The sequence below is a fragment of the Elgaria multicarinata genome, chromosome 20 (genome assembly GCF_023053635.1).
Source record: "Elgaria multicarinata webbii isolate HBS135686 ecotype San Diego chromosome 20, rElgMul1.1.pri, whole genome shotgun sequence".
NCBI lineage: Eukaryota > Metazoa > Chordata > Lepidosauria > Squamata > Anguidae > Elgaria > Elgaria multicarinata.
In genome coordinates this window covers 16,316,456-16,334,384 of record NC_086190.1, presented here as the reverse complement: position 1 = coordinate 16,334,384, position 17,929 = coordinate 16,316,456, and the positions used below count along the sequence as shown (strand labels likewise).

Sequence of the window (17,929 nt, the reverse complement as noted above, 5' to 3'; positions counted from 1 at the left end):
CTATGAAGAAACACAAGAGAGAGAGAAAAGCGAATAAAACCAGAACGCCTCAGCAAAAACACTGGAACAAGCCTCAAAACAGAGCGAAGTTTTTCTGAAGCAGCAACCGTCCAGTCGGTCAAAAGAGAACTGAGGAGATAGGTGGGAATTCATTAGGATACGTGCAGTAGGCGGTGGGGGAGGGGTTCCCGCCAAAAATTCTCCTCAGCTACTAGACATTTCCCAAAATATATTGTGGTTTTATTTTATACTTTTAAGCTTTACTTTATGGCTTTCATTTTTTGTGACCTGCCCAGAGAGCCTCACCTATTGGGCGGTATAGAAATGAAATCAATGTGTGATGCCCAGAGAACATGTTCAGACAACACGCTAAACCATGCTGCTTAACCAAAAAAATGGTTAAGGGAATGCTGGTTCAGACAACACGCTAAACCATGCTGCTTACCATTTTGTGGTTAAAGCAACATGGTTTAGCGTGTTGTCTGAACTAGGCCGAAGAATCCCAACGCCCACCAACCAAAGTTGCAGCTCAGATGGGCGTTTGTGGGGTGGATACAGAATTAAAGAAAAGAGTGCCTCTGAGCATAGGCTCAGCCCAGGAATTTGCACTCCTTTCACAGTCCTTTCCGTGCCTGGTTTTATTCTCAGAGCTTTGTTTCAGCAGCCTAATTTTGGAGGAATATTGTAGGGCGTGGGGTATCTTCAGACCCGGCTTGAGGATTCTCCAGAAACATCCATCTGGCCAAAGTCCGAAACAGGATGCTAGATTTAAGGGACTTGTATTCATTGCTTTGGCACAAGTCTAATAATAATAATAATAATAATAATAATAATAATAATAATAATAATAATAATAATAATAATTTTCTTACCCGCCTCTCCCTCTGGATGGAGGCGGGGAACATTCGATACAAATACCTTAAAATACATAAAACTGATTAAAACATAAAATACAATATTAAAATAAGTCAAATATCTTAAAATTCGACTGGGTAGGCCTGCCGGAAGAGATCAGTCTTTATTCAAACGTTCCAAGGTAGGGTGACCATATGGAAAGGAGGACAGGGCTTCTATACAGTTGTATAGAAAAGGGAATTTCAGCAGGTGTCCTTTGTATGCATGCAGCACCAGGTGAAATTCCTCTTCATCGCAACAGGTACAAAAAAGGGCAGGGCTCCTACAGCTTTAACGGTTGTGATGAAGAGGGAATTTCACCAGGTGCTGCAGGCACAGAAATGACACCTGCTGAAATCCCCCTTTCAATACAACCATTAAAGATACAGGAGCCCTGTCCACCTTTCCATACTGTCACCCTATTCCAAAACATCTCAGGAATTGGTGGAGGGTCGGTGAGATGATACGTCTCAAGAGAGGTGAGTGCGAGACCTCCACCTCCATTGGCCTGGCTGGGATCAGCTGCCATCTAGCTCCTCCCCTGTCCTGACCATTCATGGTGGTTCTGATGTCACATGCAACAGTCTGAAATGTTGGATACCTGGATTTTCTTATTTTCCTCTTCCCTCCCCATGCCTTTTTCCTTTTGTATCCTGTCTCCTAAGACTGTATGGGTGTTATTTTAAACTAGGGTGACCATATGAAAAGGACAGGGCTCCTGTATCTTTAACAGTTGTATTGAAAAGTTAATTTCAGCAGGTGTCATTTGTATATACAGAGAACCTGGTGAAATTTCCTCTTCATCATACCAGTTAAAGCTGCAGGAGCTCTGCCCTCTTTTAAATCTGGTCACTCTAGTATAGCTCCTGCAGCTTTAACTGCTGTGATGAAGAGGGAATTTCACCAGGTTCTCCATATATACAAATGACACCTGCTGAAATCCCCTTTTCAATACAACTGTTAAAGATACAGGAGCCCTGTCCTCCTTTTCATATGGTCACCCTATTTAAACTGCAAATTGCCTTAAGTCGCTGGGCAATATGGAAATAAATGGTGCAAATAAACGCGCAATGCAAGAGCAGAGAACACACGCACACGTGCAACAGAAACCTTGGTAATGCACTGGTTTTATCTTTATTGTTTTTCACCTCGTTCACTAACAGTTCAGTGGTGCAAGGTTACCATACACAGAGTTAGATAATAGTATCTGCATTGCACACCTAAAGGCTATACAGCAAAATGGATCAGAATTAGTACAAATACATGAACTATATTTACATTTTGTATACCCAAGCTCCAAACGTTAGATATATTTACAAAATAAAACATGGAAGGGGGGGGAATGAAAAGACAAACGTCTGTAATTAATAATGTACAGTGTTGTGAATGTACTCCTTTTACCAGGATGAGATCAGGTATGGCAGGGGAGGGTTGTGTGTCTGCGTGTGTGCGTGTGTGTGCGGGGAGAAAGTTTGGTTCCAGAAGGCCACCTAGGTCATGCAATGGGTGTGTATTTTGGGGGTGGAGGGGATGTCGAGGTGCATGTATTTATTGTGGGGCAAAGGAAAGAATGTACCTATTAAATATATCTCTATAAATAAATTACACAGCACATGGGAGTGAGTTTATGTTGTCAATAAATAGGGGTGGGTGGGAGATAACAGGGCTGGATGTGATAAGCACAAGAGACCCCTCTGGCTTCAACAGATGCTGATGGCGCTCAGCACCTCTCTGGATGAGGGCCTCGAGTCAGCAATACTGAAATCAGAGCAACTTTTCCCATGGACCCTAGAGACACGGACAGCCCTGTCAGCTATGGCCCTGAAATGAGTTTGCCGGCGCAATTCATCGCCGAAACCTCTTCAAGTATTTAGTGGGGTTTCTGCACGTGAAATTCCTAAGTGGCCTCCTGAACCAAGAAAATAATAATTTAAAAAGTCCATTTCTGTCCCCCAATGGCTGATGTTTCTGTTTGAACAAGGAAGCACATTAAGTGAATACATTCCTGCCAGGTAAAAATAATAATAATACACAGATGGGGACATGGACTTGGTTGGGGAGGTGAAGTTAACCACAACGGAGTGACGCAGTACAGACACAAGGTGAAGTCCTGTTTCAGATACATTCCACAAACCTCAGAGCAGCAAAATCAGTTTTTTTCCCTGTTCCTTAAAGCAGCAGGTTAAAAAGAAAACAAAAACCACAGAGTGACAAAAATCCAGCCAGCTGTTAACGCTGGAGAGCAGTATCGTTTGATGCATAGGCAGAAACCGTATTAATCAACTGCAGAACATACCAAGGGCCAAAGCAGTCCAATGGATATCCGGCTTTCGTGTGCAATTAAAACTACAGATGCATACATACACGTTACATTAATTTTTTTATTCAACAAAGTATTAAATATTCCCTGTAAATTAGTAGATAATAAAGCAGCAGAGAGCAAAACCTTTGCTTCGAAACGTCACCGGGAATTTGCAGGAATGGGGCGTTTGGGCAAACTTTCCCAACAGCTTGGAGCCTGACACCCCCATCCACGCACTCTTTTCCCTTTATAATTTCCTGGAACGGGAGACACTGGCCAGAAGGATTAAAGTGCACTGCTTAAAAAGGAAAGTCACATAAAAGGAAAAACCAGCTCAAAAGCCTCGAGGCTGAACAAAAAAAATGGCATTCATGATTCTGAAATGAGGCTACGACAGCAGCACTCCCAGGGTTGGGTGTTTTGGGTTGGGTTGTCTGGACCGAGAAAGCTGAAAACCCCACGACGGAGGTGTAATGCCAACCTGAAAGCTGCTTTTGATGTCACAGGCCATGCTCCTTGGGTTGGCTGGCCCAGGGCATGATGCAGTCTCCAGACACAGGCGGTTCCTAAGAGCTGGCTGACTCTAGGACCACCACAACTGGCTGAATTATTACACTTTTTGGGGTTGGATTTCTGCCTTCGGAAGAAGGGCCGTCAGATTCTCAGTCCTTCCCGTCCCGAAAGGGAGGGAATCGGGACTGCTTTGGGAGCTGGGTGGTATTTAGCCCACGGCAACTGCTTTTAGGATGGGCTCATGATCAGACTGCTTAAGAAAGAGGAATTTAATTTTGCGTCGCTTTTACATTGTTCCCAGAGCAGATTAAAGCTCACTTCTGGAAACAGCAAAGGACACAGTGGCTTAGAATGGACGTCTGCCCTGTGGCCGACCTGCACTCCGTATATAAATTCACCGGAGCTGAGTGGTTATAGGCGACCTTGACAGAAGACGTTGCCATAATTCTCAGCGCTGGGTAGGCCCTGATCCTTTTGTTCCCTGCAGTTTAGAAGAATCCCTTAATACTTATATATAATCCCTGTATTTATAGTCCACTCCAAGACAGTGATTTTTCCAAAGCAAAGACTTTGCAGACTAGTTTTGTTCCAAGTTAAAATAAAAACGAACATGTAACAGGTTATCTTAGTGTGCACATATATTGCCAGAAAATCTCCTCCTAGCCCCGCTTTTGCTATCGTTCAAAGGCAGCAGCGAGTGACTTAGAGCTCTGCAACAGATCTTAAGTCTTATTAAAAAAATCCGCTTAGCTCCTGAACCAGTGGACTATCATTCACACACACACACACACATACACTCGTTGGCAGTGCAGCGTGCCCATTGTGTAATGAAATGTTAATCGCTGTGCCGAGACTTATACATAATTAGACAGAGAGTACAACGAACAAGAAACAAAGAAATGCACGGTCCCGTCCCATGTCATGATGTGGAACCGCCGCCAGGAAGAGTTTGCAAGCTGAACACTTGTTGAGTTTAAAAAAGAGAGAGGACGGCTCTGTTAAAGACAGAGAGGCCTCTTCCTGACTTTGCACCATTGCAAACTCCCTGGCGTTACATAGCAGGACTAAAAACATTATTCCCCCCAAAATGCAGCAGTGAGGTTGCTCTGTTGATGAAGAGGTTCTTGGAGGGGCCTCCAGCCAATGAGTGTCTGTTAGGCATGGATAAGTGCTTTGAACAAAAGCTCTCTTTCCTGAGCTGCCCCCCGCCCCCCACTGGATGGACTTGCTGAGATGCACCCAAAAGGCGATGGACGGACAGGTTCGGTCTTCTCTGGGCACACAAACCCAAGGGCTGAAATTGCTCTCCAAAGGAGCAAAGGTCTTCGTTGATCAACGCAAGCCATGGAAATAAATAAAAGCAGGTTTGGAGGGGGGTGGGGAGACAGGGAGGGAGAGAGAGAGAGAGAGAGAGAGAGAGAGAGGGGCAACGATGGTCCCTCGGAAGAAAACGTAGAGGTCATGAATTTGCCTTGCCAAGGGAGGTTCAGGAAGGGTTTGAGTAAGGCCTAGTGCTTAGAAACACCTGATGAGCAAGTCAACCTGTACTACTCCATTTTGCAGTTGGAGGCCAGTAAGATAGAACTAGGAGGTCAGGGAGAAGGGGGAAGAACCTTCAGGTTTTCTGCTTTCAGGGAATTATTTTTTTATACGGAGCGAGCCTTCATTCATGCATGGCCCCAGCTTGCAAACCGAAGTGGTACAGCCCAAACACTAGTTTGATCAGGTGGCATTTCCACGAGCTAGGCCTATGAGACACCTAGAACAAGAGTGTTGATTAAGGGAGACCTAGAACCCAACAGGCGACATGCCTGGCAACGCAGCAGGCCAAAGAGGCAACAAGAAGACATTTAAGTGAGACGCTTCATGCTTGTATAAGCCCAGCTCCATCTTGACTACCGAATGGCCAGGAAATGTTGACAATGGGAGTGGGGGGGGGGAAACACCAAGGATTCCAAAGAGAAGCATTTGCTCTGAAGTTTAAAAGCCTCTCTCTGATCCAGATGTGCCAAGGATTAGAAAAAGAGAGCTAGCAAACGTTGTGCATATGAAATGCGGGAAGAAGGAGCTCATTCCGTTCCAAAAAAACACACGCACACCCTCTCAAAAAAGCACAGGGAATCTAAATGGCTTTTCACCTCGAATTAGTTTGGCGTTAGAGCTTCTGTTTTTTAAAGTGGGCCTTTTTTTTTAAAAAAAAAAAAGAAGAATTATATGAAAAGTGTCCAACTGTTTGTAAATCCACCATAAGCCGAGGGAAAGGCAGAGAGACCGGTGGGGGGGGGATTTGCTCCCCGACGATTTTGGGGAAAAAGTTCAATGGGGCATGATTTTGGCCGCGATAAATAAATAAAAAATATCCCTCCACACAAGAGGGCAAACACCCTGAATCTCATACTTCATGATCTTTGTCCCTGTGCCTCCCTCTTCCTGCAAGGAACCTCGTCTCTAACCCCCCACCCACTGGCATAGTTCTAACTAAAGGGATAGCTGAACGCTGTCTGTTTGCATCTCTTTGACAGGGTTGTAGACCAGCCTTCCTCAGCCTCATGCCCTGCAGAGGTGTTGGACTGCACCTCCCATCATCCCCAGCTGATGGGAGTTGCAGTCCAACAGCTCTGCAGGGAACCACATTGGGGAAGGCTATTACATAGGATGACCATGTGGAAAGGAGAACAGGGCTCCTATATCTTGAACGGTTGTAAAGAAAAGGGAACTTCAGCGGGTGTCATTGCTATGCCTGCAGCAACCTGGTGAAATTCCCTCTTCATCCCAACAGTGAAAGCTGCAGGAGTCCTGCTCTCTTTTGTATCTAGTCAGGAGGGAAGGGCTCCTGCAGCTTTCACTGTTGGGATGAAGAGGGAATTTCACCAGGTGCTGCAGGCATACAAAGGACACCTGCTGAAATCCCCTTTTCTCTACAACTGTTTGAGATACAGGAGCCCTTGTCCTCCTTTCCATATGGTCACCCTACTATTATAGAGGAAAGACTTAATCAAAGCCAACACTTCATTGAGTAATGGACTCTGCTATGTACCCCTACCGGTACAATGCTCCCCCTCGAAAAGAGCTTGTGAATTTAAACCGCACCCTGAACCCTTCCCACCCAGATCCCAAAACCACGCATTGCGTGAGTTCCACCTGTCTGCCACCATTGTGTGTTTAGGGCAAGCGGTGGAACCGGTCTGCCTGACTGTACCCAGCGTAGGAGGAACTGTCTAGGCCATGGTCACACTGCTAGGACTGAGCACGACCCACACAAGCTGGCTATCAAGTCCATCACGTGCTCTGGAGGCTTTTCCTTAATGACAACCGGAGCAAGACTCCCAATGAATGGTGGCCACAGATCCGTCCACCATAAGTCCCCTTGAGCATCGGAAGGCAGAGGGGTGGCCTAGAATTCTCGAAATTAAAAGCAACGCCAAAGCGTTGGGTGGGAGGCGGTCCAAATTCATGGACAGTCCGATTTCATAACGGGAGGCCCAAGAGATCATGCAAGAAGGGTACAAAATTCTGTTTTCTCTCAAGTGCAGGGAACCTCACCTTCAGAGCCGCAAGTGGGGCTACTTCCGAATCGCCCGAGTCAAGCTGAAACCGCCCCCACAAAAAAAGATTCCAGACAAGAGACAAACACATCACAGAGAACAGTATAGACAAAGCCGACTGGAATGAGGAACCAAGCGCCCAGAGAAACGGGGAAAAAAGGCTGTCCTCCTTTTTAAAAAGTCGTGCATATAAATTGGGACGCCCCCCCCCCCAGCCCGCCCCGTTCCCCCCCCCCTTGTTTCTTTCTTCAGTTTGGCCACATGCTACTAATAGGATTTTCGTCACAGGTGAAAATGAAGAGACGAAGAATGATAAAAAAGGGTTAGATTAATTGGGAAAGTGCTGAAAGGGGCGTGTGGGAGGGAAGTTAAGCCACAGGGTTACATACAAGAAGAGAGAGAAATTCAAGAATCACAGAGAAATGAGAGGTAACACTTTATCTATATCAGAAGGCGTGTTAGAGGGGGTGCGAATCGGAGGAGCGTCCCAGGGAGACTCAGTACTTCAGCTGTCCGGAGCGCCGTCGGGCCAGTTTGGACCTGCGCAGCAGAAAGAGAAAGAGGAGAATCAGGGCGACAGCGGCAACGTCCAGCTCCCTCTCACTCTCTCCGGCTCTTTCGTCCTCTAGCATCTCGCCCCATTTTCATTGTCACCAAGCACCTTGGGATCTCGGACGCGCTGCAGCTAAAACTGTTGGATCCTGGAATGGATCAGTTTTTCTTTATTCCTGAGCTTTAAGTATGCCCATTGACATAAGACATGAAGAAGACATGAAGAAATACTTTTAAATGTCAAGGCCACCATCTGGACAATGCAATTATTGAATTATTGGTGGCATGGGATTTTTAATCAATTAGTCAATTAGTGGCTGGGATGACTGTACAGTTTTTGCACTATATATACGGCTCTGTGTTGTGTATCATTATCCATTATCATTACTGCTACTGCTGTTATCAGATGTGATCGTTGTGAGTAGATGTGTGTGCTGTAGCTCATTTATTCAACCAACTTCTATGTCAGTAAAAGCTCTGTTTGCATCTTAACAAAGTATTTGAGCGTTATTAGGGTCTTTGCTGCGTTTCTACTGAGAGAAGCTTCTAACAGAACTCGGCTTATTCTTGAGAGGAGTTACTTCCAACAGGTGCATGTGATGGGACGCCGACCGATAGCAAAGAACAAACCAACGAACACGTTGACGAGAGTTTAAAATCTGGGAAAGACCAGCGGGAGGAGCTTTGAGCTTTCCAGATTTATGAACTGCTGAAGGCTCCTGGAACTCAACGTGACTCCCGAGCAGCTGCTAAAACCAAGCAGCTGTCGGCCTGATGGATTTTGAAAGCGGGGCTTCCGGTGAGCTCAAGGAATCGGGTCCTCGTGTCTCTCGTTCGCAACATTAACAGAGCTGGGAGGGTGGTCACTGCCTCTTCCCCGTTCCTAAATGGCTGCTCACTTCCTGTCATTTCAATGACTGCTTCCTGTTGGCCGTTTCCCCGTCTTGAGCAGGAGGGCACAACCCTGACCCGCTGTCTTCCTGGACGCCGCCATCCCTCCACTGCTCCTTAGCTCCGACTTCCCCTCGACAACTAAACCCAGGGGGAAACTCTGGCTGTGAGCACAAGCAAGCTCTTTTAATATGTCCTGATTGAGTCACGCTTGGTCCAGCTATAGCACCAACGTCCCTCGCATCGGCAGCCCAGGGGCCATTTTGCTTCTCTCCACCCCTCCCTGGGGCAAAGGGCCTCCCCAGGCTCTTTCCCGACGGACGCACTGGTTCGCTTCAGAGGTCCCGACGCGCGGCCTCTTACCGTATCGTGCCGGCGAGAAGCGGGTTGAAGGCATACAGCCAGTCATTCATGTCTTTGTCATTGATGGCCTGGAGAAGGACACCGCGGTACCTCGTGCACACAGCAAAGGTGTTGGGGGTCTGGGAGGTTTAAATAACCACACAAGTTTCAAAAACTGCAGGACCCTACTTAAAACAGCAATTTCTTACCCACAGTTTGCACAGATTCAGGGAGGAAAGGGGACCCTGAAGCAATAGGTGCTTCTGTCTCCCACGAGCCAAGATCTGGATGGATTATTTGCGACCCTCCACCTAGCAGTGAGTCCTTCCTGATCCGCATTTTATTTGGGACAGGAAGGGGTAGAGCACACATACCCCACTGCCTTATTGGCCCAATGGGATTTGCAAATGGGAAGGAAAAAGGAGAGGCTGCTTCATACTTAGTGAGCACAAGTGGGCCCTGCGACAAAATGTTACAGCATGAAGTGCTCCGGCTGGGGGTTGCAGCCAGCCAGGCACCCCTGCCCTCTTCCAAGTGATTCCATTCCACCACCACCTCGATCATCCAAGACTGCAGGACACAGAATCATGGGCTCAAGTTACAGGAAGCCAGATTCCGGCTGGACATCAGGAAAAACGTCCTGACGGGGTTAGAGCGGTACGACAATGGAACCCATGACCTGTGGGCTCTCCCACACTCGAGGCCTTCAAGAGGCAGCCGGACAACTACCTGTCAGGGATGCTTTAAGGTGGCTTCCTGCATTGAGCAAGGGGCTGGACTCAATGGCCTTATAGGCCCCTTCCAACTCTACTATTCTATGATTCTATGCTCAGTGTTCAATCGGCTGGGCTTAGGGGGCTTCTAAAGATCGTTCCTCCTTTCACAAACTGTGTGGTTCCCTGCCAGTACCTCTCTTTAGTTCGTGGCCAGTGCCGACACAAGTTGGTGTTTGTGGCATTTCTGACCTCGCCCCTTTTGCCTTTGGCCACGCCCACCACTGGACCGCAGCTCCCCGAGAGCCTTCTCTGAAATGGAATCCGGCCCTGAGGCTGAGAGAAGTTTGGAATTCCTGCTCCCCCCTTCCCCCAACCTGGTCCCCCTGGGGATCTGCGACTGACCTTCACCATGGCCTGCTGATCCTCGCTGTACTCCACCTGGGCCGTGGAGAGGTTGATGATCCCCCTCTCCACGGGGTCCTTGTCGCTGTTGTAGATGAAGACGTACGGGCGGCGGACCACCACGAAGTGCTTGGCCCACGACGGGGAGAGCGGCTCCTTGAAGTGCAGGTAGCCTTTCTTGGAGACCACCGAGCTGAAGAGGCGAAACACAAGGGAGGGAGGAAGGGAGTCAGGGGTGCGGGGCCTGGCGGGAGGTGGCGCCAAGAGGCCGCGGCCGCAGGGGAAGCGCTTGTCGTGTCTCTCAGAATGCTCGTACTTTCGATGGGAGGCAAACGACAAGGCTTGCTAAGTAATCTACAAAGCTTTTATTAAGCAACAAACGCCTCTTCTACCTGAAGGGAGTCTAACCTCTTGGAAATGTTCCCCTAGGCAAAACTATGCCAACTAAGCAAGACAATTGTCCGCTCAAGAAGAATAGGAAGCCACTTCGCAAAAGCACCATGGTGCGGAGGCAGGTTCTGGTATAATCAAACGGACTTTCTCATGCCTTCCTTCCGCCCCGTGTGTTTGAGCTTCCGGCGGACCCTTCGGGACACTCACCTCCAGAACAAGGCTCACTTCCCACCGAGTGTGTAGGATTTGGCCTTGAGAAGATAAGCTCTGGAGGGGGCTGACTCCCAGCTGGGGAATCGCCCGTGAGAGCTTCCTCCCCCACTGGTACAGGCTGGCTGGTGTCTGGCGTTGCGTCTTCTAGTTCTGAAGCTGATTCTGATTGATTACCTGAAACACCTTCTCCCAAAACAGGGGCAGTAGGGTTAGACATGACAGCACTGCCTGAGGGAGGGCTGCAGGGTCACTGGCCCCAGACGGGCCTTTCGACTCCACTCTTGGCGTCTTCCTTCGAGACAGAGCCAGCTGACAGAAGCATCACTGACTGTGTCATGAGCGAGGCCTCCAGGTTTCTCAGGGCGGCTTGGGCAAGGCCGCCTCAATGAATCAACTTTCTTATCGCCAGTGTCCCACTGGCTGCTCATACTCCTCCTCCTCTTTCTCATCCTTGATTCCCCCTTGCTTGCTTGCCAGGCAGAGAGCCAGGGAGCAAGGAGAGCCAGGGAGCAAGGAGGCCATAGCGTCTCCTCCTCCTCCTCACCTCCACCGCTGTCTGGGCCACAGCGAGAGGCCGGTGAATGAGGTCGCAATGGTGACGAAGAGGAGTGACTCAGGGGTCTCTCATCAGTGGGCCCTCAGCAGGTGCTCAACGATGCCGACCTTCGACACCAGCTCTGGTTCCATGTAAACCGCATTTCAACTGCCTTATTTTCAAGCCATTCAAGGAGGCCGGCTTAGGAGAGGTTCAGTGAGGGGGTGGGGAATGTGTGTGGCTCTCCCAATTCTGTTGGGACTGCGACTCCCATCCGTCCCCGCGATTGGCAATGTTGGTGAGGGCTGCGAGGCCTTGTAGCCCAACCACCCCTGAAGGGCCACAGGGGGTTAGATAAAACAAGCAGCCAAAAACACACCCAGTTACCAATAAAAGCTCAACCCAAGGGCCCAGTTGGCAGCCTAAGGCCGTCAACTCGGAACGGCAAGGTCTCAAGCAAATAGTGGTGTTTCTTTCCCCCTTTTGGCTACCAGACACGCCGCGTTTGACCAGCTCTTGCAGTTCCGGCTCTGAGGCTCTCACCCGGGTCGGATCTCTTCGATGTCAGGAACGAGGTTGAGAAACTCGTTTTTGCCTGCTCTGGCCAAGTAAGAGGCTTCCACGGGTGGGATCAATTGGAAGGGTTCCCCTTCTGGGCCGGGGCTGGAGGAGCGAGAGTTGGCTTCGGGGGTCCTTGAAGGAAAAACGAAAACAAAAAAGGGAAGAGGAGAGGTCAGACTGTCAAAGCAAGGCAGACAACGGCATTGGCTCAGTTCAGACACTGCCCCCAGCAGCAGGCACCCAAGGCTAGAACATAGCTTAGTGACTGGTCCATGCACTTGTCCAGTCCGCTAGTGGAGAGACTGGAAGCACTGCTTCCTTAGGTACCACACTGGAGACTCCAGGATTAGGGCCAGCAGAGGAGAGTGGGGGAGAGCGAAGAGGCTCACGGAGGGGGGCAGAGAGACAGGCTCCATGGGCCCGATGAGGCCTGCTGTAAGTCTAATGAAGAACACAGGAGGAAGCCACGGAGGGCATCTCCCATCAGCTCAACTCACTTCTGGTCCACCGAGTTGCATCTGGAATCAGAGAGCGATGGGCAAGTGGAGGAAGGCGTGAGGGTGGCGCTGCTGAAACTGGACACCGACGGGTCCCGGCCAATTGGAGAGATGTCGGACAGCTGGGAGGAGAACACAAGCGGCCGGCCGTGAGCGACCGGAACAACCGTGATGTGTAAGACCACTCGGCACGGAGCGGTCAAACAGAAAAGCTCCGCCGACCGCCCAACACGGTCTAACTCTTCCGTGCTTTTACCCTCCAGGTATTTCGCTCACCTTACAATCACTGATGCTGTTGTAGACCTGGTTAAATTCACGGTTGAAAGTGTGAGTAAGAAGCTGCAGGCACTGGAAGAAAGAAAGAAAGAAAGAAAGAAAGAAAGAAAGAAAGAAAGAAAGAAAGAAAGAAAGGCGTTTTAGTTGGGACTAAGGAGGGACAAGGACATGAGAAAAAGGGGCATTGGGGTGATCTTTAGCTTTCTACATGACTTACAGCTGGTGGGAAATGGTACATAAGAACATGAGAAGAGCCCTGAGGCTGAATCAGACCAAGGGTCCATCTAGTCCGGCACTCTGTTCGCACCGTGGCCAACCAGCTGTTGACCAGGGACCAATAAATGAGGACACGGTGTGACAGAACGCACACTCCATGTTCCCCAGCAACCGGCGCATATGGTCTTCTGTGCTGGTATTTTTGTTTCCTGGACACGCCCCCTTTGCCTTTGTCCCCGCCCACCACCGGAATACGGCCCCCGAGATGGAACGCGGCCCTTGGGCTGAAGAAGGTTCTGCGCCCCCGCTGGTTTAGACGGCGGCTTGGGTACCTTGGTGGCCAACTCTTTCTCCCGATCCACCAGGCTCTCGATGTCGGCCGAGTCGTAGCCGCTGCTCTCGCTGGGCGTGACGGCGCTCTCGAAGGTGGTGGACGAGATCTGGGAGGAGATGCTGGTGGAGGTGCTGAGGGTCCCGCTGCTGAGGCTGGGGGACAGCGAGTCACTCAGGGACTTGGGGATGCTGTCGCCCAGCTTCTCCCGCAGCAGCAAGAAGTGCCGAGTCTTCTCGACCTGAGGAGGAAGAGAAGCAGCGTCCAACATGTGTGCTTTCTCTGCCTCTTTGTGGCAGCCTCCCCAACCTGGCTGGGGATGATGGCAGCGGTAGTCCCACACATCAGGACTATTCCTAGTTGCAGGGGGCAGGGAGACAACCCTAAATTCATAGAATCATAGAATAGTCGAGTTGGAAGGGGCCAATAAGGCCATCTAGTCCAACCCTGTGCTCAATGCAGGAATCCACCTTAAAGCATCCCTGACACACACACACACACACCAAATCACAACGGGAGTGTTTATCCCAAGGATTCTGGGAACTAGATCAAAACGTTTCAACAGCCAAGATGAGCAGGCCGAGACGATCGCAGGGCAGCTGACGACCGGCGGTTTTAACTGGCAGTTTTTTGGCTACGGCTCGGGGGTGGGTGGGTGGAATGAGCAAGTCAAGGCCTGGCAGAACCCCCAGGGCCCCTGTTCCTGGACACCCTCCCGCATCACCCACCTCAAGCAGGAGCTCCAGTTTCTCCAGTTCCCACTGGTGCTCCAGAATGAGGCTGTCCCCTCGGGGCCTCCAGCCGGCTAGGTTCTCTTCTCCACGGACGTAGGCCACGGAAGTGTCCAAGACTTTCCTCCTCCGCCTCTGCATACCTGAAAAGGCAGAAGGTCTCCGGTGAAGAGCCACCCGAAAGGAATCCATCCCGGCGGCCCGCAAGGCAAAGCTGCCGTTCCCCGTTCACAAACTTTTGGGGCTGAGGGCTTTTTATTTTCGATCGTGTTCTTCCTTTTCCGACATGCCTCTGGACCAGCAAAGTCTCCCTGGAATACGCCTGGCGACGTCATGACAGGTCCAATGTTTACTTATTTATTTATTACATTTATATCCCGCCTTGTTTCCTGCAAGGAATCCCAAGGCGGTGTACGTAATCCTCCTCCTCTCCATTTTATCCTCACAACAACAACCCTGTGAGGTGGGTTGGGCTGAGAGTCTGTGACTGGCCCGAAATCACTCATGGCCGGGTGGGGACTCGAACCCGGATCTCCCGACTCCCAATCCAACACTTTAGCCACTGCACCACACACTGACTAATGTTCACACTTTACTTAAGAAAAGGTGAACAATGAAACTCCCTACCACAAGCAAATCACTGCAGCAAATAATTTAGCAATTTACTAAAGAGGAATATAAATGTTCAATATAAAGTTCTAGCAATACATTTATACATTATGTTTATATATATATTTGTACTTTGTGGTGTTCATTCTAGGCTGCGGGTGGATGTACCGTGGATGAAGACTTTTCGTATTGTGTTGTTTTAGATTATGTTTTTAGGGTACTTAATTGTATTTATATCACTGTGCCGATTGTGGTTTATATTGATTTGCAGGTTTTCCTGTTAAATATTAATTATGGACTTCTGTATTTGTGTAAGTTGTTTTGAGACAGCTTCTTGGAGTGGGAATTGATGCACAAATATCATATATTTGAGCCGTGGGTCCTTCTCCGTCAACCCCTTCCAAAGGAAGTGAGACAGGTGGCTACCAGGAGGAGGGCCTTCTCTGCTGTGGCACCCCGGCTGTGGAATGAGCTCCCTAAGGAGGTTCGCTTGGCACCTACATTATATGCTTTTAGATGCCAGGTGAAGGCCTTTTTATTCTCCCGGCATTTTAACAGTCTAGAAATGAATTTGAACTTGCTGTTTTAAATTTGTATTTTAAATTTGTATTTTTGCATTGCTGCTGTTTTTATCTTGGTTGTGCTTTTCTATTGTATTTTATATTATGGTTTTATACTGTTGTTTTATACTTGAATTGTCTTAATTTTGTAAATCCCCCAAGAGCTTCAGCTATTGGGCGGTATAGAAATGCAATCAATCAACAAATATTTCCCCAGTATTTTAGCATTTTCGCATCCTGGTCTTTTAGTTCTGCTGTTTTAAATCTGTATTTTCAATCTCAGCAGTGCTGCTAGATTTTATCCCGGTTGTACTTTTATATTGTGGTTTTAAGCGTCTGCATTTTATATTTTATGCGGTTTTAATTTTTTGCGAACTGCTCAGAGAAGTTTGGCTATTGGGCGATATGGAAATGAAATAATGAATTATTATCATCGGCACCATTCGGCTAATAATGCCAAATTCTGCTTCTATCTGCCACCATTTTGCAAATGGCTCCACTCCCAGCACTACCATTTTGTGACTGGCGGGCCTCAATCATTTGCAGCTGTCTCAAGGGATACCTGAAGGTTGGACATACGAGAATCCCCCTCTTTGATTTTAATCTGCAAACCGCCTTGAGTGCTTTGGCAGAAAAGTGACATATAAGGGAATAAACCAACTGCAGGCCGCGGCTTCTTACCTGGACTTCCGGTGTCTGCCATCTTGCACAAGCTCAGCTCGTAGATTCCGGTGACTCGATTGCTATTGCCACACAAACAGGAAAAAATGATAATTTGAGAAACTGAATGCAAACTGGCAGTCTCTAGAAAGGGCCCGAGTCCTTCGTGAAAGACTGCGTTGTTCAAAGCAAGGGGAGATCCGTTCACGCAACTGAGTTATATCACACGGCAGCATGGCGGTGTGAAATCACCACAGACCGGGCACTGCTGCCTCTCCTTAAGCCACGGCAACCCAACACGTGTTTTTATCAACTCTCTTTCTCTTTCCTGCGTGGCCCATTTCACGTATGAATTAAGGCCACGGACTTCTCCACTGCAATGGCATTTCAAGGTTCTTTTGCTGAGGGGTGGGCAACCTCAGGCCCGGGGGCCAAATGCAGCCCTCCAAGGTTCCTTAGATGGCCACGCCCACTTTCCCTCACCCCTCCCCTTCCTCGCCCCTCCCCTTAGTTCCATATGGGACTAAGACAGTTTAAGAGGAGGTGGCAGCCAGGTTCCACACGGGACTAAAAGAGTTTAAGAGGAGGTGGCAGCCAGGTTCCACACGGGACTAAAAGAGTTTAAGAGGAGGTGGCAGCCAGGTTCCACACGGGACTAAAAGAGTTTAAGAGGAGGTGGCAGCCAGGTTCCACACAGGTAGGGCTGGAAAAAACCCTGCATGAAACCCTGGAGAGCCATTGCTGCCAGTCAGTGTTGACAATACTGGCCTAGATGGACCAAGGGTTTGACTCCATATAGGGCAGCTTCCTGCGTTCCTAACGTTCCCAACATCCAACCCTAACAACGTTTCGAACCTTTGTGAGGAGACAGCCAGCTCCAGGCTGTATTCGATCAATAACCCCAACAAGAACTCCCAGCAGATCCACGCCTCCTAGGCCTTACGTCCCTCGGCCCATCCCCACAAACACGCACACGGCAACTGGTCCGACTTACGAGTCTGGGGATTTGGAATAGCCGCTGCCGAAGAGACTGCGCAACGAGCGAGGGGGCGAGATCTTGGCGTCTCGCGAGTAGAAGACCATGCAGACGTCCTTGGTGATGACAGCTGGCTGGATGCAGTGGTCAAGCTGGGAAGGGGGAGAAAAGAAGCCAAAGCTGTTCTCGCCCTCAACTCAAGCGGCATAAAAGCAGGCAGGCGTCCACACATATTTCTAGCTCCGATCCGTTAGCATTCACTAAACGGAGCAGCGGGGCAGGGCAAACGTCAGTGGGTTAATTCAAACTCTAATTAAAATCATATCGATTCACACAGTTAAGTGTTACTCTCAATAAGACAGGTATGCTGATATAACAATACATCCCAAACGGTTGTCTAAAGATGATTTTAGTACTTGGGTCTTTCTGCTCTAGAAGTACAAAGTCTTAAATAGATCGTTTTAGAGTTGTGCCTCGTTTTCCCCTGGGCGTTGCTAGCCACTTTGATTCATAAGGTTTCTAAATCAAAAAGCCCACCTGGGGCAAACTTTAAAAGGGTTTCCGTCCTGTCGATTTCAACTGAGGAAAGCCAGCCCTTCTTGTAGAAATCGATAGGCTTAAATGCGCCTAACGGACTAGTTCCCCGGTGAGGTGGGCAAACCTGTATCCGGACTACACCACTTCAGAGTGAAAGTAGGGGGCATGCCTGACCAAATGCTCTTCTAACCATGAAAAGTTTCCTGCAGGGAGAAAGCTAGCATGACAAGGAGAACTCTAGATGAGACCCCTTATCCCTGAGATGCTTGCTTTCTATGGGAAGAGCTCTCAACCTAGAACAGAAGGTTTATGCAAGGGTACAAGGGCAGAGCACCTGCCTTCACAGTTGGTTCTGGTATTCAGAGTCGTTTGACCTGTCTGGGTTTCCTTCCACCCCGTTTCAGATCCAAGCTCTTGGGATGGGGGTGGCGGGGTGGCCAAGGGACACACTCACCTCCAGGTAAGCCGAGAGGGTCATGTAGATCTTCTCTCCGTAAGGGGTCACCCGGTTCAAGAGAAGGGAGTTATGGAGGGAGCTGTCCCAGACCGCCTCAAAGCGGTAGAAAGTCCTGAAGGGAGCAGAGCAGACAATTCAGCTGTGCACCCCTCAAAAAAAAACAACCCAAAGGCCTCAGAGCGGACCACAGCGAGAGCCCTTTTTCCAGGATCTTCGCCAA

The 17,929-nt window shown here is 49.1% G+C and overlaps 1 protein-coding gene across 9 annotated transcripts in view; it reads right to left on the bottom strand.

Moving 5' to 3' along the window:
- Window positions 1-7,677: 7,677 nt before the first annotated feature.
- KIF1B (kinesin family member 1B) overlaps window positions 7,678-17,929 on the bottom strand; it is a 137,537-nt gene continuing 127,285 nt past the window's right edge. For all 9 annotated transcript variants that reach the window (XM_063145497.1, XM_063145503.1, XM_063145499.1 and 6 more), the window contains 11 exons: window positions 17,707-17,821; window positions 16,734-16,867; window positions 15,761-15,822; window positions 13,908-14,053; window positions 13,181-13,420; window positions 12,633-12,704; window positions 12,357-12,478; window positions 11,842-11,991; window positions 10,158-10,350; window positions 9,061-9,179; window positions 7,678-7,794 (listed from right to left, as the gene is read on the bottom strand). In XM_063145497.1, the coding sequence (XP_063001567.1) occupies window positions 7,752-7,794; window positions 9,061-9,179; window positions 10,158-10,350; window positions 11,842-11,991; window positions 12,357-12,478; window positions 12,633-12,704; window positions 13,181-13,420; window positions 13,908-14,053; window positions 15,761-15,822; window positions 16,734-16,867; window positions 17,707-17,821 (1,396 nt within the window). In that variant the 3' untranslated portion in view covers window positions 7,678-7,751. The remainder of the gene's footprint in view (window positions 7,795-9,060; window positions 9,180-10,157; window positions 10,351-11,841; window positions 11,992-12,356; window positions 12,479-12,632; window positions 12,705-13,180; window positions 13,421-13,907; window positions 14,054-15,760; window positions 15,823-16,733; window positions 16,868-17,706; window positions 17,822-17,929) is intronic.